The following is a 24,196-nucleotide window of genomic DNA, read 5'->3' on the forward strand; positions in this document are numbered from 1 at the left end:
CAAGTATATTTATACGAATGCCAGACAACTCGGCCCGGAGGACAACTCGGCCCAGACAACTCGGCCCACGTCGAGACAACTCGGCCCATAGTTCTGAGACAACCCGGCCCACCGCGAGACAACACGGCCCGGAGTCCAGAGACAACTTGTTGGACAAGTGTTGTTTTTTAAATTAAAGTATTCTCACTGAAATAAAAGAATGTGTTTTTGTTAGTATAGAATTCGTCCCACCTTAACCTAAACGTCCCGAAACGATTTTGAGACAGGTATTTATATTTTAGGGGATTAAACATTTAAAATACATTTCTTGAATTTGTAGCAGACTTTGAGACACGTGACTATGCGAATATGTGGATCTTTAAACTTATGTTTATATTTGTTATGCCGGTTTGTCTCGGAGAGGAAGATGCGACGGCGACAGAGGAAGGCCTTTAGGAATCTACAGGGGGAAATTTTCGAACTGTGGGGACGCTACACAGATGGTGACGTGTCCACTTCTAGATTCCTGTCGGCCTGTGGAAAGCTCTACGCCCCTCTTGCGCACTGACTTTTATCTTTTGCTGGACGTTTTATTTCTATGTTCTTTTGGTAATTGGTGTCGGGGCAGAGTTGTCTGGGCCGAGTTGTCCCCCGGGCCGAGTTGTCTGGTCCCCTATTTATACTACTCAACAAAAGTTAAGGTTCATAGAACTTAATGTCTATCAAATATACTATACGGTATGTTGATGCATGGGCGTAGAAAGGTGCCAAAAAGTGGGGGGAGGAGGGGGCACACACACATGTATAAATATATAAAAACCACCGTTGCTGCTACAAAGTGCTTCCTACGCAAGTGCGATGAATACAAAATCAATAGCAATAATGTTTGGTCAATTCTGCGTACCAAGAGCATGCAAATCATCGCCGGAGACACGTAAGGATGTTAACTTCTAGAACTCTTAATGGGAATGGGAACTCTATTTACGTGCCCCTATCCAAAAAGGTTCAGGCACGCCTACCACGGATTCGGCTTCTGACCTCGCCAGTGGGCGGTTCCGTGGCAGGAAGGAACTCTTAATAATTTATTATGAATAGCCAGGGGTTTATATTCCAAGTCCCACACAACACCACTATTTAAATAACGAGTAAAACCATCTATAGACAGTCAACACGGCGTCGCTGTCGATCAGATGTCGAAAGAACTACTCAGTCTACTGGGGTATATTACATGTCCCAATGTTTTAATATTCCCAGACAAGTTGTCTATTTTTTCTAAACCATCTGCTCAACTCGTCCCAGTTCAATATGTGACAGTCTGTTGCTAGTGAGAAAGCTGGCCAATCTCTACGCTGGACACCGTTTTATGTGAGAAAATCTGTTACAACCCTGATACGGTGGTGTCTGGTACTGTCGTCTTGTAAAAGAGCACCAGAACCGAAATACCAAACTAAGGCTGCAGAACTAGCCCTTATACCTGATACCCGTCAAGTTTAATTCCATGGATGATGTACAGAAGAGTTAAGTAGTGCACAGAAGTTCCACCCACACCATGCATCAATGTATAGTCGCCATATCTGTGACACTGTTTGACATTAATATTGGCATCTGCAAATCTCGTATCTGGTTGACGATAGACAGATTGGCGTCGTTGAATTGTAGGACAAACCTAGACTCATCTGTGGATAGTACCCTCCGCCATCCATCAAGTGTTCATGTTCTGTGTCGTCTACACCAGTCTCGACGTGTTGCTCAACGATGGGGAGAACTGCATGGCGGTGAGATCGAATGTTGGCTCGTAGACGATTCCCGATTGTCTGGTAAGAGACCTGTGAACCTGTTACAACACTAAGGATTGAGTTTGGTAGCAAAATTCCTTTGACGTAATGCCATGTTTACAAAATACCGTTCTTCACGACATGATGTTGATTTCTGTTTACCAGAACGATGGCGATTTTGAATGGAACTGCACGGTTATTTGGAAGCGTTGCCGCATTCTACCAATAACAACCTGCCTACAGCCTGTTCTCAGTGCCACGTTCCCCTGCGAAATACGATATTGAATTCATTCATATTGAATCCCTCTATCAACAACGTTTAATTGACATCTAGACATGGTCCGATTTAAGACGAATAAAACATCTGAATGATATAGACTTCTATGCCAAATCTATGCAAGGACTATACATAGACTGCACGTGCAATCCATTTAAACGAGGTCACAGTGTGCGGACATGTTCGTGCAAAGTAATCACTTTGTTTAGGCCTACACCTCGCTTAGTGTTTCAAGCTGACATCCCCTCAAAAAATAATCCCTACCTCGCACACACCCCATGTTTTTTAGCTATTTGTTTTTACTAGAATTAATGCTTTGTTGCCAAAGTAGAATATATAAATAATTGACACACTTGAAATCTTCTTTGAGCCGTAATCTGTTTTGAGTAGTATATAAACATGTATGTAAATGAATATGTCGGGTGTCCTTAAAATTAATAGATACGTATTAGATACGTATTTAATATTATATGTATTATATGTATACTACTTTCTCTCTCTCTCTCTCTCTCTCTCTCTCTCTCTCTCTCTCTCTCTCTCTCTCTCTCTCTCTCTCTCTCTCTCTCTCTCTCTCTCTCTGTGTGTGTATATGTGTCCCTACGTCGGCTCCAAATTAACAAATAAAAATCAACTTCCACTTAAGGGATTCGAACAACAGACTCTCAGTACAGAAAATTATACGGGTGTGTGTGTGTGCGCGCGTGTGTGTGTGTGTGTGTGTGTTAAAACAAACATTTTGCGACGTCCCTTGAGTATGCGTTATGGTCATTGGGCTATTATATAAATATTTTGCCAGGTCCCTTGAGTGGGTGTTATGGTCAGGGGTCTGGTATATAAATATTTTACCAGGTTCCTGAGTGGGCGTTATGGACAGGGGGCTGGTATATACAGACACATATGAAATAGTTTTACCATGAGAGCTAATACTGAACAGGAATGCGTGAAATTCATCATAAAAAGAAGAAAACGAAGTTTCAAAACATAAACTGACGACGTTTATTACATAGCAATGTTGTTCAAAGCATAAACTGAACACGTTTTGTTAAAAATCACTCCTTTATTCACCTTATGGATAAACCCCTCAATTTATCTTTGATTGCTTCCCATTGCAGGCCCGTACGCAGGATTTTTAATGGGTGGGTGCGAATTGCTCGTGATGGGACCAACAACGACCGTGGGCTAAGACTCAAATTTCTTTCAGACTAAATCGCAATAAGTAAAGATATTCCAGAAATCACACACACACGCGCACGCACACACACACACACACGCGCGCGCGCAGGCAGGCAGACACACACATATATATATATATATATATATATATATATATATATATATATATATATATATATATATATAAACACACACAAAACCGAAACTGAACAATTTATGTTTATTTCACGCGTGTTACATGCTGAACACTATCATTGAAATGTGAGTAGTGTAGTGATGGATTACTAGTGATTATTTATTTATGTGGCTTCACATTTTAAAGGCAGCGACCCATCCAGCAGTACTTATCTGAAGAAAAGATTAAGTTTACTCGGGGATACTTGAATAAACAAGGGAGGTAGAAATAAACTTTTAATAGTGTTCCAAATTCGAGACGCCTTGGCTGTTTTGAAGCGAATATGTCCACCAATCTACCGATGTCGATATCCTTGTCATAGTGGATATGCATTAACGCGAGAGCTGAAAGTCGTTCTTGCATCATGCTTGCTCGTAGACAGGTGTTTAGCCTTCGTAAAGCACTTGCACTTCGTTCACATTCGCAACTTGTAGCAGGAATAGTGCAGCACAATCTCAGGAGCACAGAGATATTAGGAAACAGGTCATCATCACACTCTTTCATCGCTGCTGCTGCCGTGGATGGACGTTGGTCAGGGGATAATGGTAGAAATCTTTGTTTCCATCTAAATAATTCTTGCGGGAACACTTCAAGTGAGTGCATATCGTCGGCGTATACATCAACTACCTCTTCAAGTGATGGTACATCGTCATCACAGAGCACTGATGGGACTAATTCCAGTAGCTTTGATGAAAGCACCGATAAATCGGAGAACTGTGAGTCAAGCTCAGATTGGATGTGGCTAAGGAATGGAATTGCAACATTTCGCCGATAATGCTCATCAGGTGTAGCTGCAGGCACGTTACTACGCATAGTCTGTCGACCAACTAGCTATTATAACAGCTTGCTTATACGATCTTGAAAACTCCACCTCTACGTCATCACATATCGCTTTGTAGACTGCTTTTACGGTTGAGATCTCATGGTAGGCCTTGATGATATCAACAGACCGCCCTTGCAATTTAACTGTTATGCCACTGAGGTGTGACAAGAAGTGATAGATCGTAAGAAACGTCACAATGAAGTCGAATGAAGTGAGACTCGCCAATAGAGATGCTGCATCACTGCGACACTTTGGATCCCACTTGGCTTCCCTAAAATCTAGGCCACATGCATCTACATTTGCACCATGTACAATATTCTCCAACGCTGTAATGATGTATATGTATGCCTGATAGAAATGAGTATACGCCTGGTGTCTGGCAGCCCATCGTGTTTTGCACAAGTCAAGAAGTCCTTTCCGATGTTTTGTTTCCTCTGGCAAAGCCTTTCTAATTATCGACTGCAGAAAACCTTCTTGCTTTGGGCTTGCCAGGAAGAACCAACAGCATGTCTTTAGCTTATCAATTGTATTTCTTATACAGGGCAGGGAGCATGAATGTGCTATTACCAAGTTTAGGCAATGTCCACTACAATGAACGTATACAGCTTTTGGTGAATGTTATTTTATCAGTCGCTGAACATCAACATTATCACTAGACATGTTTGCAGCCCCATCATAGCCTTGTCCACGAATGTTAGTAGCATCAAGTCCTGTCATCTTTAAAAAGTCCAAAATGGTACCGGCGATGACTGCAGCGATAATCCTTGACAAATTAAGGAATTACAGAAATTCCTCCCTAGTATTGTTATTTGTGTCAACAAAACGGAAACATAGGGCCAGCTCTTCTTTGTTGCTGCTAGTTACCTCGTCAGCAAGTATGCTAAACCATCGAGCAGCTTTGATTTCCTCAATCAAATCACTACGGATTACATCATAGCCAATGATTGTGATTATATCGTTCTGAATTCTAGGTGAAGTATATTTAGAATTCTTATTTGCGAGACCAATACCAGCAAGGTGATGTCCAAGAACATTGTCATGATTGGCAATCATCTGTAGGGCTGCCAGAAAAGTCCCTGGATTACCACTGCACTGTGTGAGGTCAGTCGCAGCAGTGTCATTTTCTAACTCTTTCATTATCTCCTCTAAGAGCAATACACTGTCTTCCACAGAATAAGATAGCTTCAGCAACTGTCCTCAAGATAATGATATGTCGATTTCTTTCAATGTTTTTCTTTTTTTCATCGTCAAAACGAATGTCTATCTTATGCTGTGGGTTTACAACAGAGTCGCGCAATGCTGCTGATGCAAGCATTGCATTCACATGATAACCAGTTCGTTCATGTACCTTCGCCTTCTCGTTTAGTTTGTAGAACATGGTAAAGGGTGTATTAACAAATGCTCCCACCCATTTTTTTTCACTTGTGGGGACCATCAGTGCACAATGAATGCAGAAGGCAGCATCCAGTGAAGGACTATAGACCATCCATTTATAATTCCGCAAGTATATCATTTTGAACTGGCGCTGACAGTGGTGAAGAAACCGCGAAGGGAAAATGTAATCTTCAGATGGCCTGAAATGGCTAGTCAACAGATAGTATTTGTGTTCAACATCAAGTTTTTCAAGTGCTTGTGTCAACTCCTCGTGGCTTAGAGTAGCATTTATAATTTTTCCTATGTCATTTACGAAATGAGTAGTCTTATGTTTTGGAGGGGTCTCGGCTACTTCCTTCTCCTTGGAACAGCCCGGTTCGCCACCACCCGTCTCATCCTTCGCTGACTCTTGTTCAGTAGCTGCACTACACTTTTTCTTGACCATCCACTGATCTAAGGACTTGCACAGTTTCGCAGCTGCTTTGCGTTTCCGGGCATTTTGCTCTGTGCGACCCATAATGTAGTGTAGATTCTATTTCGTGATAATTTCTGACAAAATAAGGTAAATAATAATAATGAGAATAAACTATTACGCCAGTTAAAGATAGTTAGTTTTTAGTATGTGTACATATTAAAGTTACTATATCTGGAATATTTTTAAAGGCATCTTGTCACAGACCACTGACCTATTTAATGGTCTAACAAAGTATTACCTGAACAAAAATAATTTGTTTTGTCCCTAAATGTACTTTATTCAACCATCTTCACAACAACCATACTCCATTTATTAATGATATTTTGTAAAAATAATTGAATTATAGCAATGGTCCATAATTAAAAAAATAAAATTGCCGAGAGGGTTGACATGAATTTTACTGCATCATGGTTCAGTTAAGGTGATGCAATAGCTAGATTTGGTTTCCAACAATTAATGTAATTTTTAATTTATTATCCATTTTTAGAGAAATAAGGTCCTTAAATCCGTGACAGTATGCCTTTAAAACTAAGCATTTAGAATAGACGATCCTGCTGTTGTTTCTTATGCGACATTCTAAATATCGCATTTATTCAACTACGCTAGCTATTCGCGTTAAATATCATTACGTTATTTGGCTTTATGGCTGACAAAATAGCGGGCACCTAATTCGAGAAACAACGTCACGATAAGTATTTGAATTTTGACCTAAATACGCGAGCGCTGTGTACCCTTTACAAAGAGCGTTACTTCAATGCAGGAAAGCGATTAGGATATTCTATTCTAAATGCTAAAATATTAAAAAATATTCCAGATATAGTAACTAGGAAATATCAAAATTTCGCCTTCTCAATACATTCACATTGTTCACCGGTGCTGGAATCAAATTTATTTGCTTACTAAAAATTCCTCATTGGGTTTGGTATTTTCTTTTGACCATAGACTACAGACTTAATGGTTGAGTAAACGCAACATACTTTCGAGATCATGGGCAAATACTATTTTGGGCTTTATTAAGATATCTAGGTGTTATATAACAAACAAAGCAAACTGCATATACAATGTTTTACTGACGAAATTGTATCCCTCAACCTTTTGGGACAGTGATAATGTCATGCCAAGGGCATATGAACCATTTGCCCCCATTATAATCCTCCACTGATCATAGTATCACAAATTTAGTAAGTATTTATTTCATCAATACATCAATTATACTTGTGTAATATTGGATATTGAAGAATCAATATCTAAAATGAAATTGGTTGAGGTATTCAAGCTGGGAGGACTTAGTATAATTGTCATATTTATTTAGTTGTAAACAGAGCAGACAGCACCTCAAATGCAGGTGGTAACCATGCAATGTTGTATTAAAGATTTTGTGACATGATGGTATTTTTACTATTTATGCAAGACGTTATCAATGGCAAATTGCGCTATCCATCAAAACAACAACGATTACGTAACGTTATTTAAATTTAATAGAGAAAAGTGGACCTTTAGTAATTTGGGGGTGGGGTGCGTACCCCCCCCCCCCCCCCCCACGTACGGGCCTGGTCACTGCATTCTATTAAAGGGACATTCCTGAGTTTGCTGCATTGTAAAATGTTTCCGACTAATAAAAAATGTCTACGATTAAACTTACACATTAAATATATTTTCTTGTTTAGAATATCAGTATCCGTATAATCAATGTGTTTCTGGTCGTCTTAATATTTGTAAGAAGCCCAAACTGGATTTTGTCTTCAAATAATTTCGTACGTACGAAAAGGTAGTTTTTAGAAAATAAAATGAAATTTAGCCTAGTACAAATATTAGAACGGTCAGAAACACGTTTAATATACAGCCAGTAATGTTTTATGTAGAAAAATATATTTGATATGTAATTACAATCGTTAAAAAGTCTGTTAGTCGATAACATCTTAAAAATTGCAGCAAACTCAGGAATGTCCCTTTAACTAAATTACGTCAGTCCACGAGCCGCAAAATCTTGCAGTTAAGAAGTTGAAATTGCGTTTTTCTCCACTAGTACACATTGATGTCAATCATTTGGTAATTTATGACACGAAATTTTAAAGGAAACTCACTACATTTTCCCATAACAAATCATATAGAGAATAATACACGAGTGGCTGTTAGATACTATTTATGTCACAGCGAGTTGTTTTAAAATGTATCTAACGAGCGAAAGCGAGTTTAATAGTTTTTAAACAACGAGTTGTGTACTAATTAACACGTGTTCTGCCATATTACTTGTAGCATATAGTTAATGCACTTTTGAATATTGTAGGTAACCTTTTTACATGACCGTCCTTGACGGGAGGTATTGTGGTTTGGCGTTGTCCGTCCGTCCGTCCGTAAACTTTACTTTTCCAGAGCATATCTTTGTTATCAATACACCCATACCTGAATACTGTATATACAATGTACGTATAATTGCCCCTTTTTAAATATGTTGGATCCCCCCCCGAGTGCTTGTCAATAGATACCAGTGAAGTACTCGCCTACCAGCCTTAGTGGTATAGTGGTGTAGTGGTGTAGCAAACGCTTTTAAGTACTGGGTTCGCCTCTCGGTATAGGCTCCAAACCAGAGCTGATGCTATTTCATATTTTAAACTTGTGCATACGTTTTCATTTCTTTGGCAAAACTCTTGCACATTTATTTTCTCATCGTTTTAGATGAAGTGATGGACTTCCAAGCTGTTGTGACAGTACTCATGGCGGGTGCCACCGGTGAGGCAGGATATGCTCATCTTTCGCGAACACCTGATATCATCACTGTTTTGACAGAGATTCATGATTGTATGTCATCACAGGTATATTTATTCCAATGAGATCTGTCTGTGCTAGTTTTGATTTAGTAAACTAGTTTGGGAGTGGCAGTCTTCTTTTTGGGGGTGCAACAACTCATTCTGTAGGTGTAAGGTCACTATGCTGACATCTCTCTCACTAACCCATTGTCCTGGACAGATGGACAATTCAGATAGATGAGGTGTGTTCCCAGAACAGCGTGCCTGAACCTTAATTAGATAAAAGCCTATAGATATCTATAAACGAATGAATGAATGAATGAATGAAAAAAGAAAGAAAGAAATGTTTTATTTAACGACGCACTCAACACATTTTATTTACGGTTATATGGTGTCAGACATATTATGGTTAAGGACCACACAGATTAGCAGCAAGGGATCTTTTATTTGCGCTTCCCACAGGCAGGATAGCACAAACCATAGCCTTTGTTGAACCAATTATGGATCACTGGTCGGTGCAAGTGGTTTACACCTACTCATTGAGCCTTGCGGGGCACTCACTCAGGGTTTGGAGTCGGTATCTGGATTAAAAATCCCATGCCTCGACTGGGATCCGAACCCTAACATAACACCACCGAGGCCGGTAAATGAATGAATGAATGAAATAGTTTAACGATGCACTTGACACATTTTATTTATGGTTATATGGCGTCAAACATACGGTTGAGGACCACACAGATATTGAAAGAGGAAACCCACTGTCGCCACATCATGAGCTACTCTTTCCGAATTAGCAGCAAGGGATCTTTTAAATGCACCATCCCATAGGCAGGATAGCACATACCACAGCCTTTGATGTACCAGTCGTGGTGCACTGGCTGAAGCGAGAAATAGCCCAATGGGCCCACTGAAGGGGATCGATCCCAAACCGACCGCGCATCAAGCGAACACTTCACCACTGGGTTACGTCTCGCCCGTCATAAACAAATGAATTAATGTGCACACCTTTATAATGATACTGGCAATGCATTCACTTTGGATGTAGATGATACCGGGATTTTAAAATTCCAGTTCTCAGATGAGATTTGATCCCAGCACATACCGGCTGTAAATCTGCTGACTTTAATATTACCACCGATATGCCTATAATAAATTAATATCTTCACATCGATCATTTGTAAATTATGTTTAAAATGCTGGGGTAATAAAAAAATAAAATAAAGATGATGCAATTTTCCTAGCTCCCCAGGTTAGCTTCATTCACTTAATTACAATTTACCATAGTTGGACACTCAATAGCCGATGTATATTCATGCTGGGTGTTGTTAAATATTTATTCCCTTAATTATTACTCAACCCACACTCCAAGAGCCGCACACTGGAAGTTGGTACCTACAAACACCATATACGATATTTCATTGCGGCTGGCTGTATGTGTTTTTTTCAGACGCACACATCCATTCTTGGTGCTCTCATGAAAACTAATGTATTTTGAATTGCACGAGCCGCATCCAGTCTATAAGTCTTCATATTTTCGACATTAGACGTAGAATTTACAATCAACATTGCTGTACGGGCTCCCAATTGTTTCATAGGGGAGATTACATCCTGCTCCTGTATATATGACATAGGCCCATAGGCGTACTGGCTCCCATTTTTGTAAGGGGGGGGGGGGGGGTTCGCTGTACTGCCGCCACTAAAATAGACTCGCCCGATATTTTTAGAATTTGTATGCTCCCAAATAACATTATAAAAGGCGGTGTGATTGGTCAATATTTAAATTATTATTTACAGACGAAATGTTACCTGGACATTGGGGACTACGCAGTGTTGTTAGTTTTAAATCACTGGCAGGATTCTGCAAGTAAGGTTTTGATTGGTGGACATGAGCTCCAACTGGCTGGTGTTAGATCCACATGTAATAGTGGAGCTAAATTTAATTAGATTGTTAAAGGGACATTCCTGAGTTTGCTGCATTGCAAGATGTTTCCGACTAATAAAATATTTCTACAATTAAACTTACATTAAATATATTTTCTTGTTTAAAATATCAGTGTGTATATTCAATGTGTTTCTGGTCGTCTTAATGTTTGTAAGAAGCCCAAACTGGATTTTGTTTACAAATAATTTTGTACGTATGAATTTTTTTTATTTAGGAAATAAAATGAAATTTAACCTAGTACAAATATTAGAACGATCAGAAACACGTTTAATATACACCCACTAATATTTTAGACAGAAAAATATATTTGATATGTAATTACAATCGTTAAAAAGTCTCTGTTAGTCGATAATGTCTTAACAATTGCAGCAAACTCAGGAATGTCCCTTTAAGGTTCAAACGAACTGTCCTGGGCACACATTTCAGCTATGTGGACTGTCTGTCCAAGACAGAGGGTCAGTAGTTAATGTAGTGGCCTTACCCATTGAGTTGTTAAAACTCTCTCTGGGTGGGGGCCGGTACCAGAAGACGAACCCAATACCTACAAGCCTTATGTCTGATGGCTCAACTACACCACCATAATCATTAAAATGGTATCTATTATAGTGAGCCAGTGCACCACGACTCGTACATCAAAGGCCGTGGTATGTGCTATCCTGTCTGTGGGATGGTGCATATAAAAAATCCCTTGCTACTAATCGAAAAGAGTAGCCCATGAAGTGGCAATAGTGGGTTTCCTCTCTCAATATCTGTGTGGTCCATAACCATATGTCTGACACCATATAACCGTAAATAAAATGTGTTGAGTGTGTCATTAAATAAAACATTTCTTTCTATTATAATGTTACCATGTGACTGCTCGTTGGCAGGTGTTCTATAGAAAATTAAAAACTCACACAAATTAATATAAAAACATGAATTTTAATACTAACATTTCTTTTGTTACACATTTCATAGTCAAATTTCACAGCCAATATGTACATGTGGTATATGACAAATGGTATATGACAAATAGAACATAGATGAGGCATTATATACTTGTATATAAGTCTTCACTTACAGGTAATACTACATGTATGTACTTGGCAACTTATTCACTGCAGTAAAGCACACTTGAAAAACTTGAGAAATATATTTTGTAATATCTACCGTATATACAATTACTCTTACTACTGATATATTCAGCACCTTTGTAAATTCATTCACTTGATCGATTCATGTTATAAATACAGTGAAACACCTCAAAACCGGACCCTCTGTAAACTGAAATCCCCCCAAAACCGGAACCTCTGTAAACTGAAATCCCTCCAAAACCGGACCCTCTGTAAACTGAAATCCCCCCAAAACTGGACGTTTTTCCACAGTCCCTTTTTAAATATCAGTATAGAACAGATGCTCACAAAACTCGATACCCCTTAAAAGTGGACTTTTTAGACTACTTCATTTTGTGGGCGTCCGCTCTATGAGAGGTTTCATTGTACACAGATACGTGATTTAACTTGGGAGTCAAACGAATTATCAGCAAGTTGAAAAATATCATCACAATGTCTGTAGCCAATTTCAAGTTTGAGTTAGACAAACAAAATACAAGAAAATTGATGTATCTGCATGTTTTGTTTTCAAATGAGCTTTTATTGCAATTTAATCATGAAATACATTCGGCACATTCAACTATAATTTGTATTTGGAAATCTGACAAATGACAGCTTATATCATCTATGTGTATTATATAAGATGGGTGACTAAACAATTCTTGAAGTACACACACATCTTCCAAAGTGCTGCAGTGTGTGGATCATTCCTGTGATTTCATTCTTCCTGCAGATCGAAAATCTCATCAACAATGGAAATGACATCATTATCAGTTGTGTAATGTCTGCCAGCTAACTCTGTTTTCAGGTTACAAAATAGATGGAAGTTAGACAGTGCTAGATCTGGGGAATATGGTTGGTGATCAATAAGCTGAAAGCCAGTGTCATGCAGTGCAATCATGGTCACCACCAATAAGAAAACAGGTGCATGGTTCTGATGGAATATAGCACACCTCCTGTGAAACCTTCGTCATGGACAGTAACTTTGTCAAGATGTTCTGAATTCTTTTTTGCAAGATGCCTTACTTTACTGGCTATGTACCGAGTGGTTATCTGTCAGTTGTGCATATAATCATATCATGCAAACAATCCTTTGCTAATTGGATGAAGAATTTTTCAATTACATCTCATATATGTATATAATATTAAACCTTAATAAAAGTATTGCAAGCAAGGCTTTCACCACTATGTTCAAAATGGTTATCAAGACAAATATCTTGAAAAAATATTCAGTAACTGTATAAATATAATAGACATTTATATACATTTTAAAGAAGTACACATAGTGTAATATTTTTATTAGTTAGGACACCATATTTAAAAAAAATTATTGACACATATTTGTACCAAAAGACACTTTAATTTTGACAAATGGGATATCACAGATTACAGTAAACAGTCTATATTCAGATCTAAATGAACAACAGGGTTCAGAGTATAAATATAAAATAAAAAACCCAAACAAATACAGTTTATATACCGGTATGTAAAACTGAGAGTTCTCCAAATGACCAGGTTGGTGCCACGGCTGAATGTTAGTACCACTGTCACAGAGCCCAGAACTGGGGTGAGGTGCTTAATTGGGGGAGGGGGCCACCATATTACATTATTGAAATGACATACCCATAGATACGATTTCTTGGCCTTTGCATGTAATGTACAGTTAAACCAGTGTTAAGCAACTATCAAAGGGAGTACTATAAAGTGGCCTTTTAAAACAGGTGGCTGCTTAATACAAGTCAGTATATACTATGTTAGATGATTTGAGAGAATACAAATGTGGCCTCTTAACATGGGTAGCAGCTAGAGCAGGTTTCACTGTATATTTGAAATGTTGACATTTGAAGGGAAATACAAGATTATTGAGCATGGTGGACATGCTTTTTAAAGTCAAGTCGTCAGCATGGTGCGGCACCAACGTATTTATGAAGATGAACAACACTGATAATTATAGTGTAAAAGTGCACACTAAAATTCATTACTGTTGATAAAGTCCACCTCTCCAGTACGTACTATTCAACAGGTAAATGATAGTTTCTAAACTGTGGGCAAGTTGAAAAACACAAAACATTAAACTGCTCATTGTAACAGTTGTCTGTTAGCCATACAATGTACTGACAGGATAACATACAAGTTTTCTGATTGGGTATTCATAGATAGTGAATGAATGATACAAATTATCCACATTTCGGTGGTGTGGTTTTTGTTTAAATAAAATTCTGTGGAGAAGGAAGTACCATTCTCGACTTTTTGATATGTGGTAACCTACAGGTAACGTGAACGACCATTCTCAACTTATTTTAATGCCTGCATAGTGTAGGATATATCACATGAAACACAGACAAATTTACAATAATTTTGTATTGCACTGCAAGTAAGAATTAATATAAAGCTAAACTTGTTAATAAATCAATTATGCAATATTGTTTCAAAAATGATTATGTGTGTATTTATGTAACAAATTTCTTCACATTTGGCTATAATTATCAGTTATCTTCATATTTGACTGTAATTATCAACATTATGTTCATATTTGACTAATTATCAACTTTATGTTCATATTTGACTAATTATCAGTTATCTTCATATCTAACTGTAATTATCAATGTTATTTTCATATTGACAGCAAGTATTAATGTTATCTTCACATCTGAGTAATTATTAATATTATCTTCATATTTGATATTTGACTATAACTATCAATGTTATCTTCATACATGTATATGACTGTCTTCTTCTTCTTCTCGTTCTACATTAGTCAAATCATCAGACCAGTCATTCCCATAAAAGAGGCAGTTTACATTAGTTCAGTGACTGTAATTATCAATGTTATCTTTACATTTGACTAATTATCAATGTTATCTTCATCTTTCACTGCAATTATCAATCTTATCTTCATATTTGACTAATTGACTAGGGAGAGGCCTTGGTATAGGCATTTTGCCTGTTGGCCAAACCCCAACCAGCATTATAATTGAGAATAAATATTGTTTAAACCATATTTGACTAATTATCAGCAATCTTCATATTAACTGTAATTATCAATTTTATCTTCATAGTTGAGTGTAATTATCACTGTTATCTTCATATTTGTCTGCAATTAACAATGTTAACTTCATTGTTTTCTTTAATTATCACTGTTATCTTTATATTTAATTGTAATTATCAATGTTATCTTTATATTTTATTGTAATATCACAGTTATCTTTATACTTGACTTTATTTATCTTTATACTTGACTGTAATTATCATTGTTATCTCCATATGTGACTGTAATTATCAAGGTCATCTTCACATTCAAATGTAATGATCAATGTTATTCTGATACCCAACTGTAATTATCAATGTTACCCTCACATTTAACTACAGTTATAATCAATGTCTTCCAATTCAACTTTAATTATGAATGTTATTTTCACATTCAACTGTAGTTATCAACATTATGATAAAATTTGAGTGTAATAATGAATGACCTCCTCACGCTCGAGTCCAGTTTTCAATGTTATCCTCTCACCCACCTGTAGTTGTCTTCACATTCAATGATAATTGTCAATGATATCTTCACACTTAACTGTAATTATCTTCACACTGAGCTGTAATTATCAATGTTAACTTCATAATCAGCTGTAATGATCAATGCTATTCTCACACCCGACTGTAGTTATCAATGTAATCATCACTACCATGAGGAGTGCCCTGCGAGCCCAGGCGGCCCTGTGTGATGAGAATGCCACGTGAGTCGTAAAGACCACATGCGGCAAAGGATCCTGCTGTAGCACTTTTACTGAGCCCGTGGACCGGAACCTGTAAAACGACAACAACACACAGTTTCTTTAACCTGTCTTAAGTTTAAATAAAAATGCACAGTGTAATACAAGTTGATTCATGAGAGCAAACTCAAAGTTGTTTTCCTTCATAAAACAATATCACAGCAATAGAATACAATTTTATTAAGGGGTCATTCAGCTGGCACACAATTTCATCACATACAGCATAACTCAACTTGTTTGATTTTTTTTACATAAAACAATATCAAAGCAACACAGTTTTATTAATGGGCATTTAGTTGTTGCAAAATGTCGCCCAGTTCCCAGTAGTACTACATTAGTGATTTCCCTAGAAATTTGGCAAGGCATGGTAGACCAAACACTTTTTGGGCATTTTCACCATTTTTGGGGTGCTTGTTTTTCATTAAAAATACACAAAAATTAATTGAAATAAACATTAATGTAATTTATGTGCTTGCTTTAATACATGAATGGCAAAAGATATAAAAGGCATATTTTATTAATTAATAATACCTTTCTGGGTGTTTTCTAAAGGCAATTTTAGAATTAATTAGTGAAAAAGGCTTGTTGAATCTCAGGGCAGCATGGTGCTGATTAAGGCAAGATGGTGCTAGACTATTGAGGCATGGTGCTGCACCATGCTAAAACAAGCTAGGGAAAACACTGCTACATGTATTCACAGATGAAAGGTCATATGGTAATGATCTGGACAGGCAGATCTGATTTCGTTCTTCATCAAATATTGTTTTGTTTAATGACACCACTAGAGCACATCAATTTATTAATCATCAGCTTCTGGATATCAAGTATTTGGTAATTCTGACACATCATCTAAGAGGAAACCCACTACATTTGTTTCGATTGTCAGCTGGGGATCTTTTTTATGTACTTTCCCACAGGTAGGTCATATCATAAGCTTTGATATACCAGTCGTGGTGCACTGGATGGGACCAGAGAAAACCCAATGGGTCCATATGCATACATCTATCTTAGAGACTTCCTTCAGTTTAAAGAGAAATCAAAAAGGTTTTTTTCATAAAAGCAATACAGTTTTGTTAAGGGGTCATTCATTTAATTGGTGCAAATTTTCATCGAGTTACCAATATAATGTATTCACAGATGAAAGGTCACTTGGACATGGTCGAAGCATGGCACTGGCTCTGCATTCACGTTTAACATCAAATAATTGTTCTACATGATCAGTGTCTCCAGGTTTACTGGTTCTACCCAAATGTTTCTTTTTAAAAAAGGCAAACAATATTTAAATGGTATCTTGTTAAGCAGTTGAGCATCTGCTCAGTGAAAACCAACTTGTAAAACATACAATAGTATTAAATTCATTAGTCATCTGCATGACAGAACTGTTTATCGTGATCAAAATCATCTCTGCACAAGACAGATTCGAAAGGGTATTGACAAGATTTTGATTATTTCCACGATTCACTGTCCAGTGCTCCCCAGGACACTAGATCCTAAGTTATAGTCTGTAGGAAGACTGCCACTCCCCAGGACATTACACCCTAAGTTAGTCTGTAGGAAGATTGCCACCCAGGACACTACATCCTAAGTTATAGTCTGTAGGAAGACTGCTCCCCAGGAAGTACATCCTAAGTTATATGCTGTAGGAAGACTGCCACCCAGGACACTACATCCTAAGTTATAGTCTGCAGGAAGACTGCCACCCCAGGACACTACATCCTAAGTTAGTCTGTAGGAAGATTGCCACCCAGGACCCTACATCCTAAGTTATAGTCTGCAGAAAGACTGCCCCCCCCCCCCCCCCCCCCCGGACAGTACATCCTAAGTTATAGTCTGCAGGAAGACTGCCCCCCCCAGGCAGTACATCCTAAGTTATAGTCTGCAGGAAGACTGCCACCCAGGACACTACATCCTAAGTTATAGTCTGCAGGAAGACTGCCCCCCAGAACAGTACATCCTAAGTTATAGTCTGCAGGAAGACTGCCCCCCAGAACAGTACATCCTAAGTTATAGTCTGCAGGAAGACTGCCATCCATGACACTACATCCTGAGTTATAGGCTGTAGGAAGACTGCCATCCAGGACAGTACATCCTAAGTTATAGTCTGTAGGAAGACTGTCTCCCCCCCCCCCCCCGACAGTACATCCTAAGTTATAGTCTGCAGGAAGACTGCCCCCCCCAGGCAGTACATCCTAAGTTATAGTCTGTAGGAAGATTGCCACCCAGGACACTACATCCTAAGTTATAGTCTGCAGGAGGACTGCCACCCAGGACACTACATCCTGAGTTATAGGCTGTAGGAAGACTGCCATCCAGGACAGTACATCCTAAGTTATAGTCTGCAGGAAGACTGCCCCCCCCCCAGGACAGTACATCCTAAGTTATAGTCTGCAGGAAGACTGCCCCCCCCCCCCCCAGTACAGTACATCCTAAGTTATAGTCCCCCCCCCCCCCGGACAGTACATCCTAAGTTATAGTCTGCAGGAAGACTGCCCCCCCCCCCCCCCCAGGCAGTACATCCTAAGTTATAGTCTGCAGGAAGACTGCCCCCCAGAACAGTACATCCTAAGTTATAGTCTGCAGGAAGACTGCCCCCCAGAACAGTACATCTTAAGTTATAGTCTGCAGGAAGACTGCCATCCATGACACTACATCCTGAGTTATAGGCTGTAGGAAGACTGCCATCCATGACACTACATCCTGAGTTATAGGCTGTAGGAAGACTGCCATCCAGGACAGTACATCCTAAGTTATAGTCTGTAGGAAGACTGTCTCCCCCCCCTCCCCCGACAGTACATCCTAAGTTATAGTCTGCAGGAAGACTGCCCCCCCCCCCCCCCAGGCAGTACATCCTAAGTTATAGTCTGTAGGAAGATTGCCACCCAGGACACTACATCCTAAGTTATAGTCTGCAGGAGGACTGCCATCCAGGACACTACATCCTGAGTTATAGTCTGCCATCCAGGACAGACTAGTCTGCAGGAAGACTGCCCCCCCCCCAGGACAGTACATCCTAAGTTATAGTCTGCAGGAAGACTGCCCCCTCCCCCCCCAGGACAGTACATCCTAAGTTATAGTCTGTAGGAAGACTGCCCCCCCCCCCAGGACAGTACATCCTAAGTTATAGTCTGTAGGAAGACTGTCCCCCCCCCAGGACAGTACATCCTAAGTTATAGTCTGTAGGAAGACTGCCCCCCCCCCAGGACAGTACATCCTAAGTTATAGTCTGCAGGAAGACTGCCCCCCCCCCCCCCAGGACAGTACATCCTAAGTTATAGTCTGTAGGAAGACTGCCCCCCAGTACAGTACATCCTAAGTTATAGTCTGTAGGAAGACTGCCACCCAGGACACTACATCCTAAGTTATAGTCTGCAGGAAGACTGCAGGAAGATCCTGTCTGTAGGAAGACTGCCCCCCAGGACCCCCTGTAGGAAGACTGCCACCCAGGACACTACATCCTAAGTTATAGTCTGCAGGAAGACTGCCCCCCCCCCCAGGACAGTACATCCTAAGTTATAGTCTGCAGGAAGACTGCCCCCCCCCCCCCAGGACAGTACATCCTAAGTTATAGTCTGCAGGAAGACTGCCCTCCCCCCAGGACACTACATCCTAAGTATAGTCTGCAGGAAGACTGCCCCCCCCCCCCAGGACAGTACATCCTAAGTAATAGTCTGCAGGAAGACTGCCCCCCCCCCCCAGGACAGTACATCCTAAGTTATAGCCTGCAGGAAGACTGCCCCCCCCCCCAGGACAGTACATCCTAAGTTATAGCCTGCAGGAAGACTGCCCCCCCCCCCCCCCCAGGACACTACATCCTAAGTTATAGTCTGTAGGAATACTGCACCCCAGGATTGATTTGGAATTACCTTTTGTCAGTGTATTGTAATTTTCAGTTTTCTTGTTCAGTCAGACTAGTTGTTAGAACTTGCTTGTCATACACCCCAAATCACAAGTCTTAAACTATAGCCCTTAATCTGCTATTGTTGTTATATCACACCTCAGTGCAACAATCTGATTGAATATCTTAATCTCATTATCTTAATCTCGTTAAAGAAGCACTATCATACTATTGAAATTGTATTGAAATTTTTACATTTATTTGTGATAAATAGCTACGAGTTAATCTATCATAAACATAATCTTTACATAATTAAATCGAAAATATTAAAATTGTAATGTGCTCTAACTAGATATAAACATTGACTTCACCAAGAATTCTGGGAAAAAAGTATTTAAAAACTGAAAAATCAAAATCACACATGTAAAGAAAACAAAAAGAAATCTATATTGCATATCTACCAAAACAGTTGCCAGTTCTTGTTTTTCAAGGTATAATCATTACATATCAAGACAAAAATTAAGAAATAAAGTTTACCACTATACTATATGAAATGTTAAGACCTCGCCATTGAAGGGAAGCTATCACTGTCGCTCCCTATCACTCCTACAGTGCAGAGTAATGTATAGCTCCTCTTAGCATGTCAATTCATAATAGGCTATCAATATGGTAATATCTTAAATGGCTCCATGTAATCTAAGTTAGTAAAACAATTAATCAGTCCCAACAATAATTTTCAAGGCAAGATCTGAATTTTGATACGGTCCCTTTAATGATCTTGTCTCAAGAATAAAGTTTATTTTTTATTTTTTAACAACACCACTAGAGCACATCGACTATTGGATGTCAAACATTTGATAATTTTGACATATACCGTAGTCTTAGAGACGAAACATGCTACATTTTTCCATTAGTAGCAAGGGATCTTTTATATGCACCATCCCACAGACAGGACAGCCCATACCACAGCCTTTGATATACCAATCATGGGCACTGGCTGGAACGAGCAATAGCCCAATGGGCCCATCAACTAGGATCGATCCGAGACAAACTGCACATCAAGTGAGTGCTTTACCACTGGGCTGCATCCCACCCTTGTCTCAAGAATAAGTATTGTCACTAAATCTATATGGTGCTAACCAACACAGAACAATACTGGAACATGTAGAGGTTTACCACTGGGCTGCATCCCACCCTTGTCTCAAGAATAAGTATTGTCACTAAATCTATACGGTGCTAACCAACACAGAACAATACTGGAACATGTAGAGGTTTACCACTGGGCTGCATCCCACCCTTGTCTCAAGAATAAGTATTGTCACTAAATCTATACGGTGCTAACCAACACAGAACAATACTGGAACATGTAGAGGTTTACCACTGGGCTGCATCCCACCCTTGTCTCAAGAATAAGTATTGTCACTAAATCTATACGGTGCTAACCAACACAGAACAATACTGGAACATGTAGAGGTTTACCACTGGGCTGCATCCCACCCTTGTCTCAAGAATAAGTATTGTCACTAAATCTATACGGTGCTAACCAACACAGAACAATACTGGAACATGTAGAGGTTTACCACTGGGCTGCATCCCACCCTTGTCTCAAGAATAAGTATTGTCACTAAATCTATACGGTGCTAACCAACACAGAACAATACTGGAACATGTAGAGGTTTACCACTGGGCTGCATCCCACCCTTGTCTCAAGAATAAGTATTGTCACTAAATCTATACGGTGCTAACCAACACAGAACAATACTGGAACATGTAGAGGTTTACCACTGGGCTGCATCCCACCCTTGTCTCAAGAATAAGTATTGTCACTAAATCTATACGGTGCTAACCAACACAGAACAATACTGGAACATGCAGAGGTTTACCACTGGGCTGCATCCCACCCTTGTCTCAAGAATAAGTATTGTCACTAAATCTATACGGTGCTAACCAACACAGAACAATACTGGAACATGCAGAGGTTTACCACTGGGCTGCATCCCACCCTTGTCTCAAGAATAAGTATTGTCACTAAATCTATACGGTGCTAACCAACACAGAACAATACTGGAACATGTAGAGGTTTAATGTGCAAAAGTGTTATTTACTATGTGCAAGCACGCATGGCACATCTCACGAAAAATGAGCACAACACACTACCGGACAGACAGACAGACAGACAGATGGATGGCAAATTTTACAGTAATACTAATGGTGTTAATTGACATACTCGTTTTGATCTACTATGACAATGACAGTGTATTCACATGTTATGTTTCTACATTTTATATTAAACAAGCTGTTGTGAGTTGACTGTCATAGCGTAGCATGTTTTTGACTAATTAATAGACTTTTTAATGACTAAGACTACATATTAAATACAGTTAAACCTGCTTATTTGCATACCCTCGGTACAGTTTGACAATATGCAGTTAACCGGGTTAGTCAATTAACCGACTATTAACTTCCATTTTGTAACATCCATCCAACTATAAAATGTACATTTTCTTGTTTAGAGTGTCATGTGTGGATATTCAACATGATTCTCATCTTCCTAATGTCTGTAACAGCCCAAACTAGATGTCAACATGTGTGGATATTCAACATGATTCTCATCTTCCTAATGTCTGTAATAGCCCAAACTAGATGTCAACATGTGTGGATATTCAACATGATTCTCATCTTCCTAATGTCTGTAATAGCCCAAACTAGATGTCAACATGTGTGGATATTCAACATGATTCTCACCTTCCTAATGTCTGTAATAGCCCAAACTAGATGTCAGGGCTTGGAATTGACAGTAGGAGAGCAAAATATTTTCTCATTCAGAAAAGTTAAACAAAATTAAAGAGTGTTTTGTTTAACAAAACCAAAAGAGTACACTGATTTATTACTGGTAATCACTGGCTATTGGATGTCGTACATTTGGTAATTCTGACATATCCTATATAGTCTTAGAAAGGAAATCCACTACATTTTTCTATTAGAAGCAAAAGATCTTTTATATGCACCATCCCACAGACAGGATAGCACATACCATGGCCTTTGCTATACCAGTTGTGGTGCACTGGGTGGAACGAGAAATAGCCCAATGAGCCCACCGATTGGGATTGAACCTTCAGGCGAACACTTTACCACTGAGTTATGTCCTGCCCCTTTCCAATTAAGAAAAAAAAATCAAAACAGACAATATTGATTGTGACAAGCCTAGGTTGTTAATAACGAGTGTGTCAATATTGGTTGTGACAAGCCTAGGTCATTGTTAATGACAAGTGTGTCAATATAGGTTGTGACAAGGTTGTTGTTAATGTCAATCGTGAAACACATCTACTGACTTGTAAATTTGGGTCACACCTTACGATGGGAGAACGCAATTCACTGGGTTCGAGAACTGAACATGCATGTTAGAAACTAAAACATTGTTTGCAGGCCTGTAGGAGCTCTGGTTAGGTCAAGGGGCAGGGGCAGATCCAGGATTTTGCAAAAGGAGGGGGCTGTCACAAAATTCTAAAAAGGCAATTTGAGTTTGTCGAAGGCCAATAAGCTGAGCTCCCAAAGGGCAATTTAGTTTTATTATTTGTGGATGATGAATTTTTAAAAATCTCAAAAAGTCTCTTTAAAAAGAGCACTTCAATCTGGATCACACAGGATTCCTGTGACCTCCCCCCTTGACCATTCAATGAAGGTTGTGGGTTTGTGCACACACCCCAACCCCTTCAGACTTGAAGCTCAAAATATTTACCTTTTTGCTCTAAGATAATTAAACCCAAAGTTTGCTTCAGGCCCCACCCCTCCAGATAAATTCCTACAGGCCTAGCTACAAATTTTCGAAGCTATCTTCGGCTACGATATATCGTAAAACTTTCGTAGGCTGTCTTGTCAGTCTGAGACACGTCACAGCCTTGGATGGTTTTACGATAACATAGTACTAAGATAATTTTGAAAATATGGGCCCAGGTTAGTAGATAATGTTTTATGCATACATGGTTTGGAATACGTAGTCTAACCTTGTCAATAACTATTGTATCTGCTGAAACAAAACCAACAATATGAAGTAATAAAAGACACTCTAAAAATATTTCATCCACCATACATGCATGTAACTGCCATATAGATTTTATATGAAACTTTAACACAAAATTATTGCCTGTCTTGTTCATCTTTAGGTATTTTATCCTGCTATCACTATATATATTGTCAAGATATTTTCACTCAATGACCAAAAATATAGCTCCTTGGGATTGTTCTACTTCAGGGCTTCTAGATTATGGTAGCCCCACTCCCATGGCTAGTGATATTCAGTGTTTGGCTAGTAAATAACTAGTATAACTAGCCCGACAGATTGTGAACAAAAACCATTGTCAAATTCTGCATTTATATATTTTGTAAATATGAATATCCTGCCCCCTCTTTTCACCCCCCAATCTAAGGATTTTTAAGCTCTATCTCCCTCTTTAGGTGACATATCTGATTATTCCTATTAGTAAAATTGTATTTATTTAAAGTAGGGCTAGTGAATTTTTAATCATGGCTAGTACATTTAAAAAAAAAATCACTGATCCAATGGCTAGTGGATTTCTATAACATTCTAGAAGCCCTGTACTTTTAGACTAGTTATGACCAGCAAAAGAATGTTATATTGTTCAAAGTTACTCATTTTTGTCTTTACAATTCATTAATTGGATTTTTTTAAACACCATTTTGCAGACAACTTTTAATTTTAATAAATTGTTATTTAATAACTATTTTGTTTTGGTATATGG

The 24,196-nt window shown here is 38.8% G+C and overlaps 1 protein-coding gene across 1 annotated transcript in view; it reads right to left on the reverse strand.

Moving 5' to 3' along the window:
- Positions 1-11,647: 11,647 nt before the first annotated feature.
- Positions 11,648-24,196, reverse strand: part of LOC121378801 (ankyrin repeat and MYND domain-containing protein 1-like) — a 68,842-nt gene continuing 56,293 nt past the window's right edge. Inside the window, exon 17 of the mRNA XM_041507161.1 lies at positions 11,648-15,635. Coding sequence (XP_041363095.1) covers positions 15,477-15,635 — 159 coding nt within the window. The 3' untranslated portion in view covers positions 11,648-15,476. The remainder of the gene's footprint in view (positions 15,636-24,196) is intronic.

This window comes from Gigantopelta aegis, chromosome 1, assembly GCF_016097555.1.
Source record: "Gigantopelta aegis isolate Gae_Host chromosome 1, Gae_host_genome, whole genome shotgun sequence".
NCBI lineage: Eukaryota > Metazoa > Mollusca > Gastropoda > Neomphalida > Peltospiridae > Gigantopelta > Gigantopelta aegis.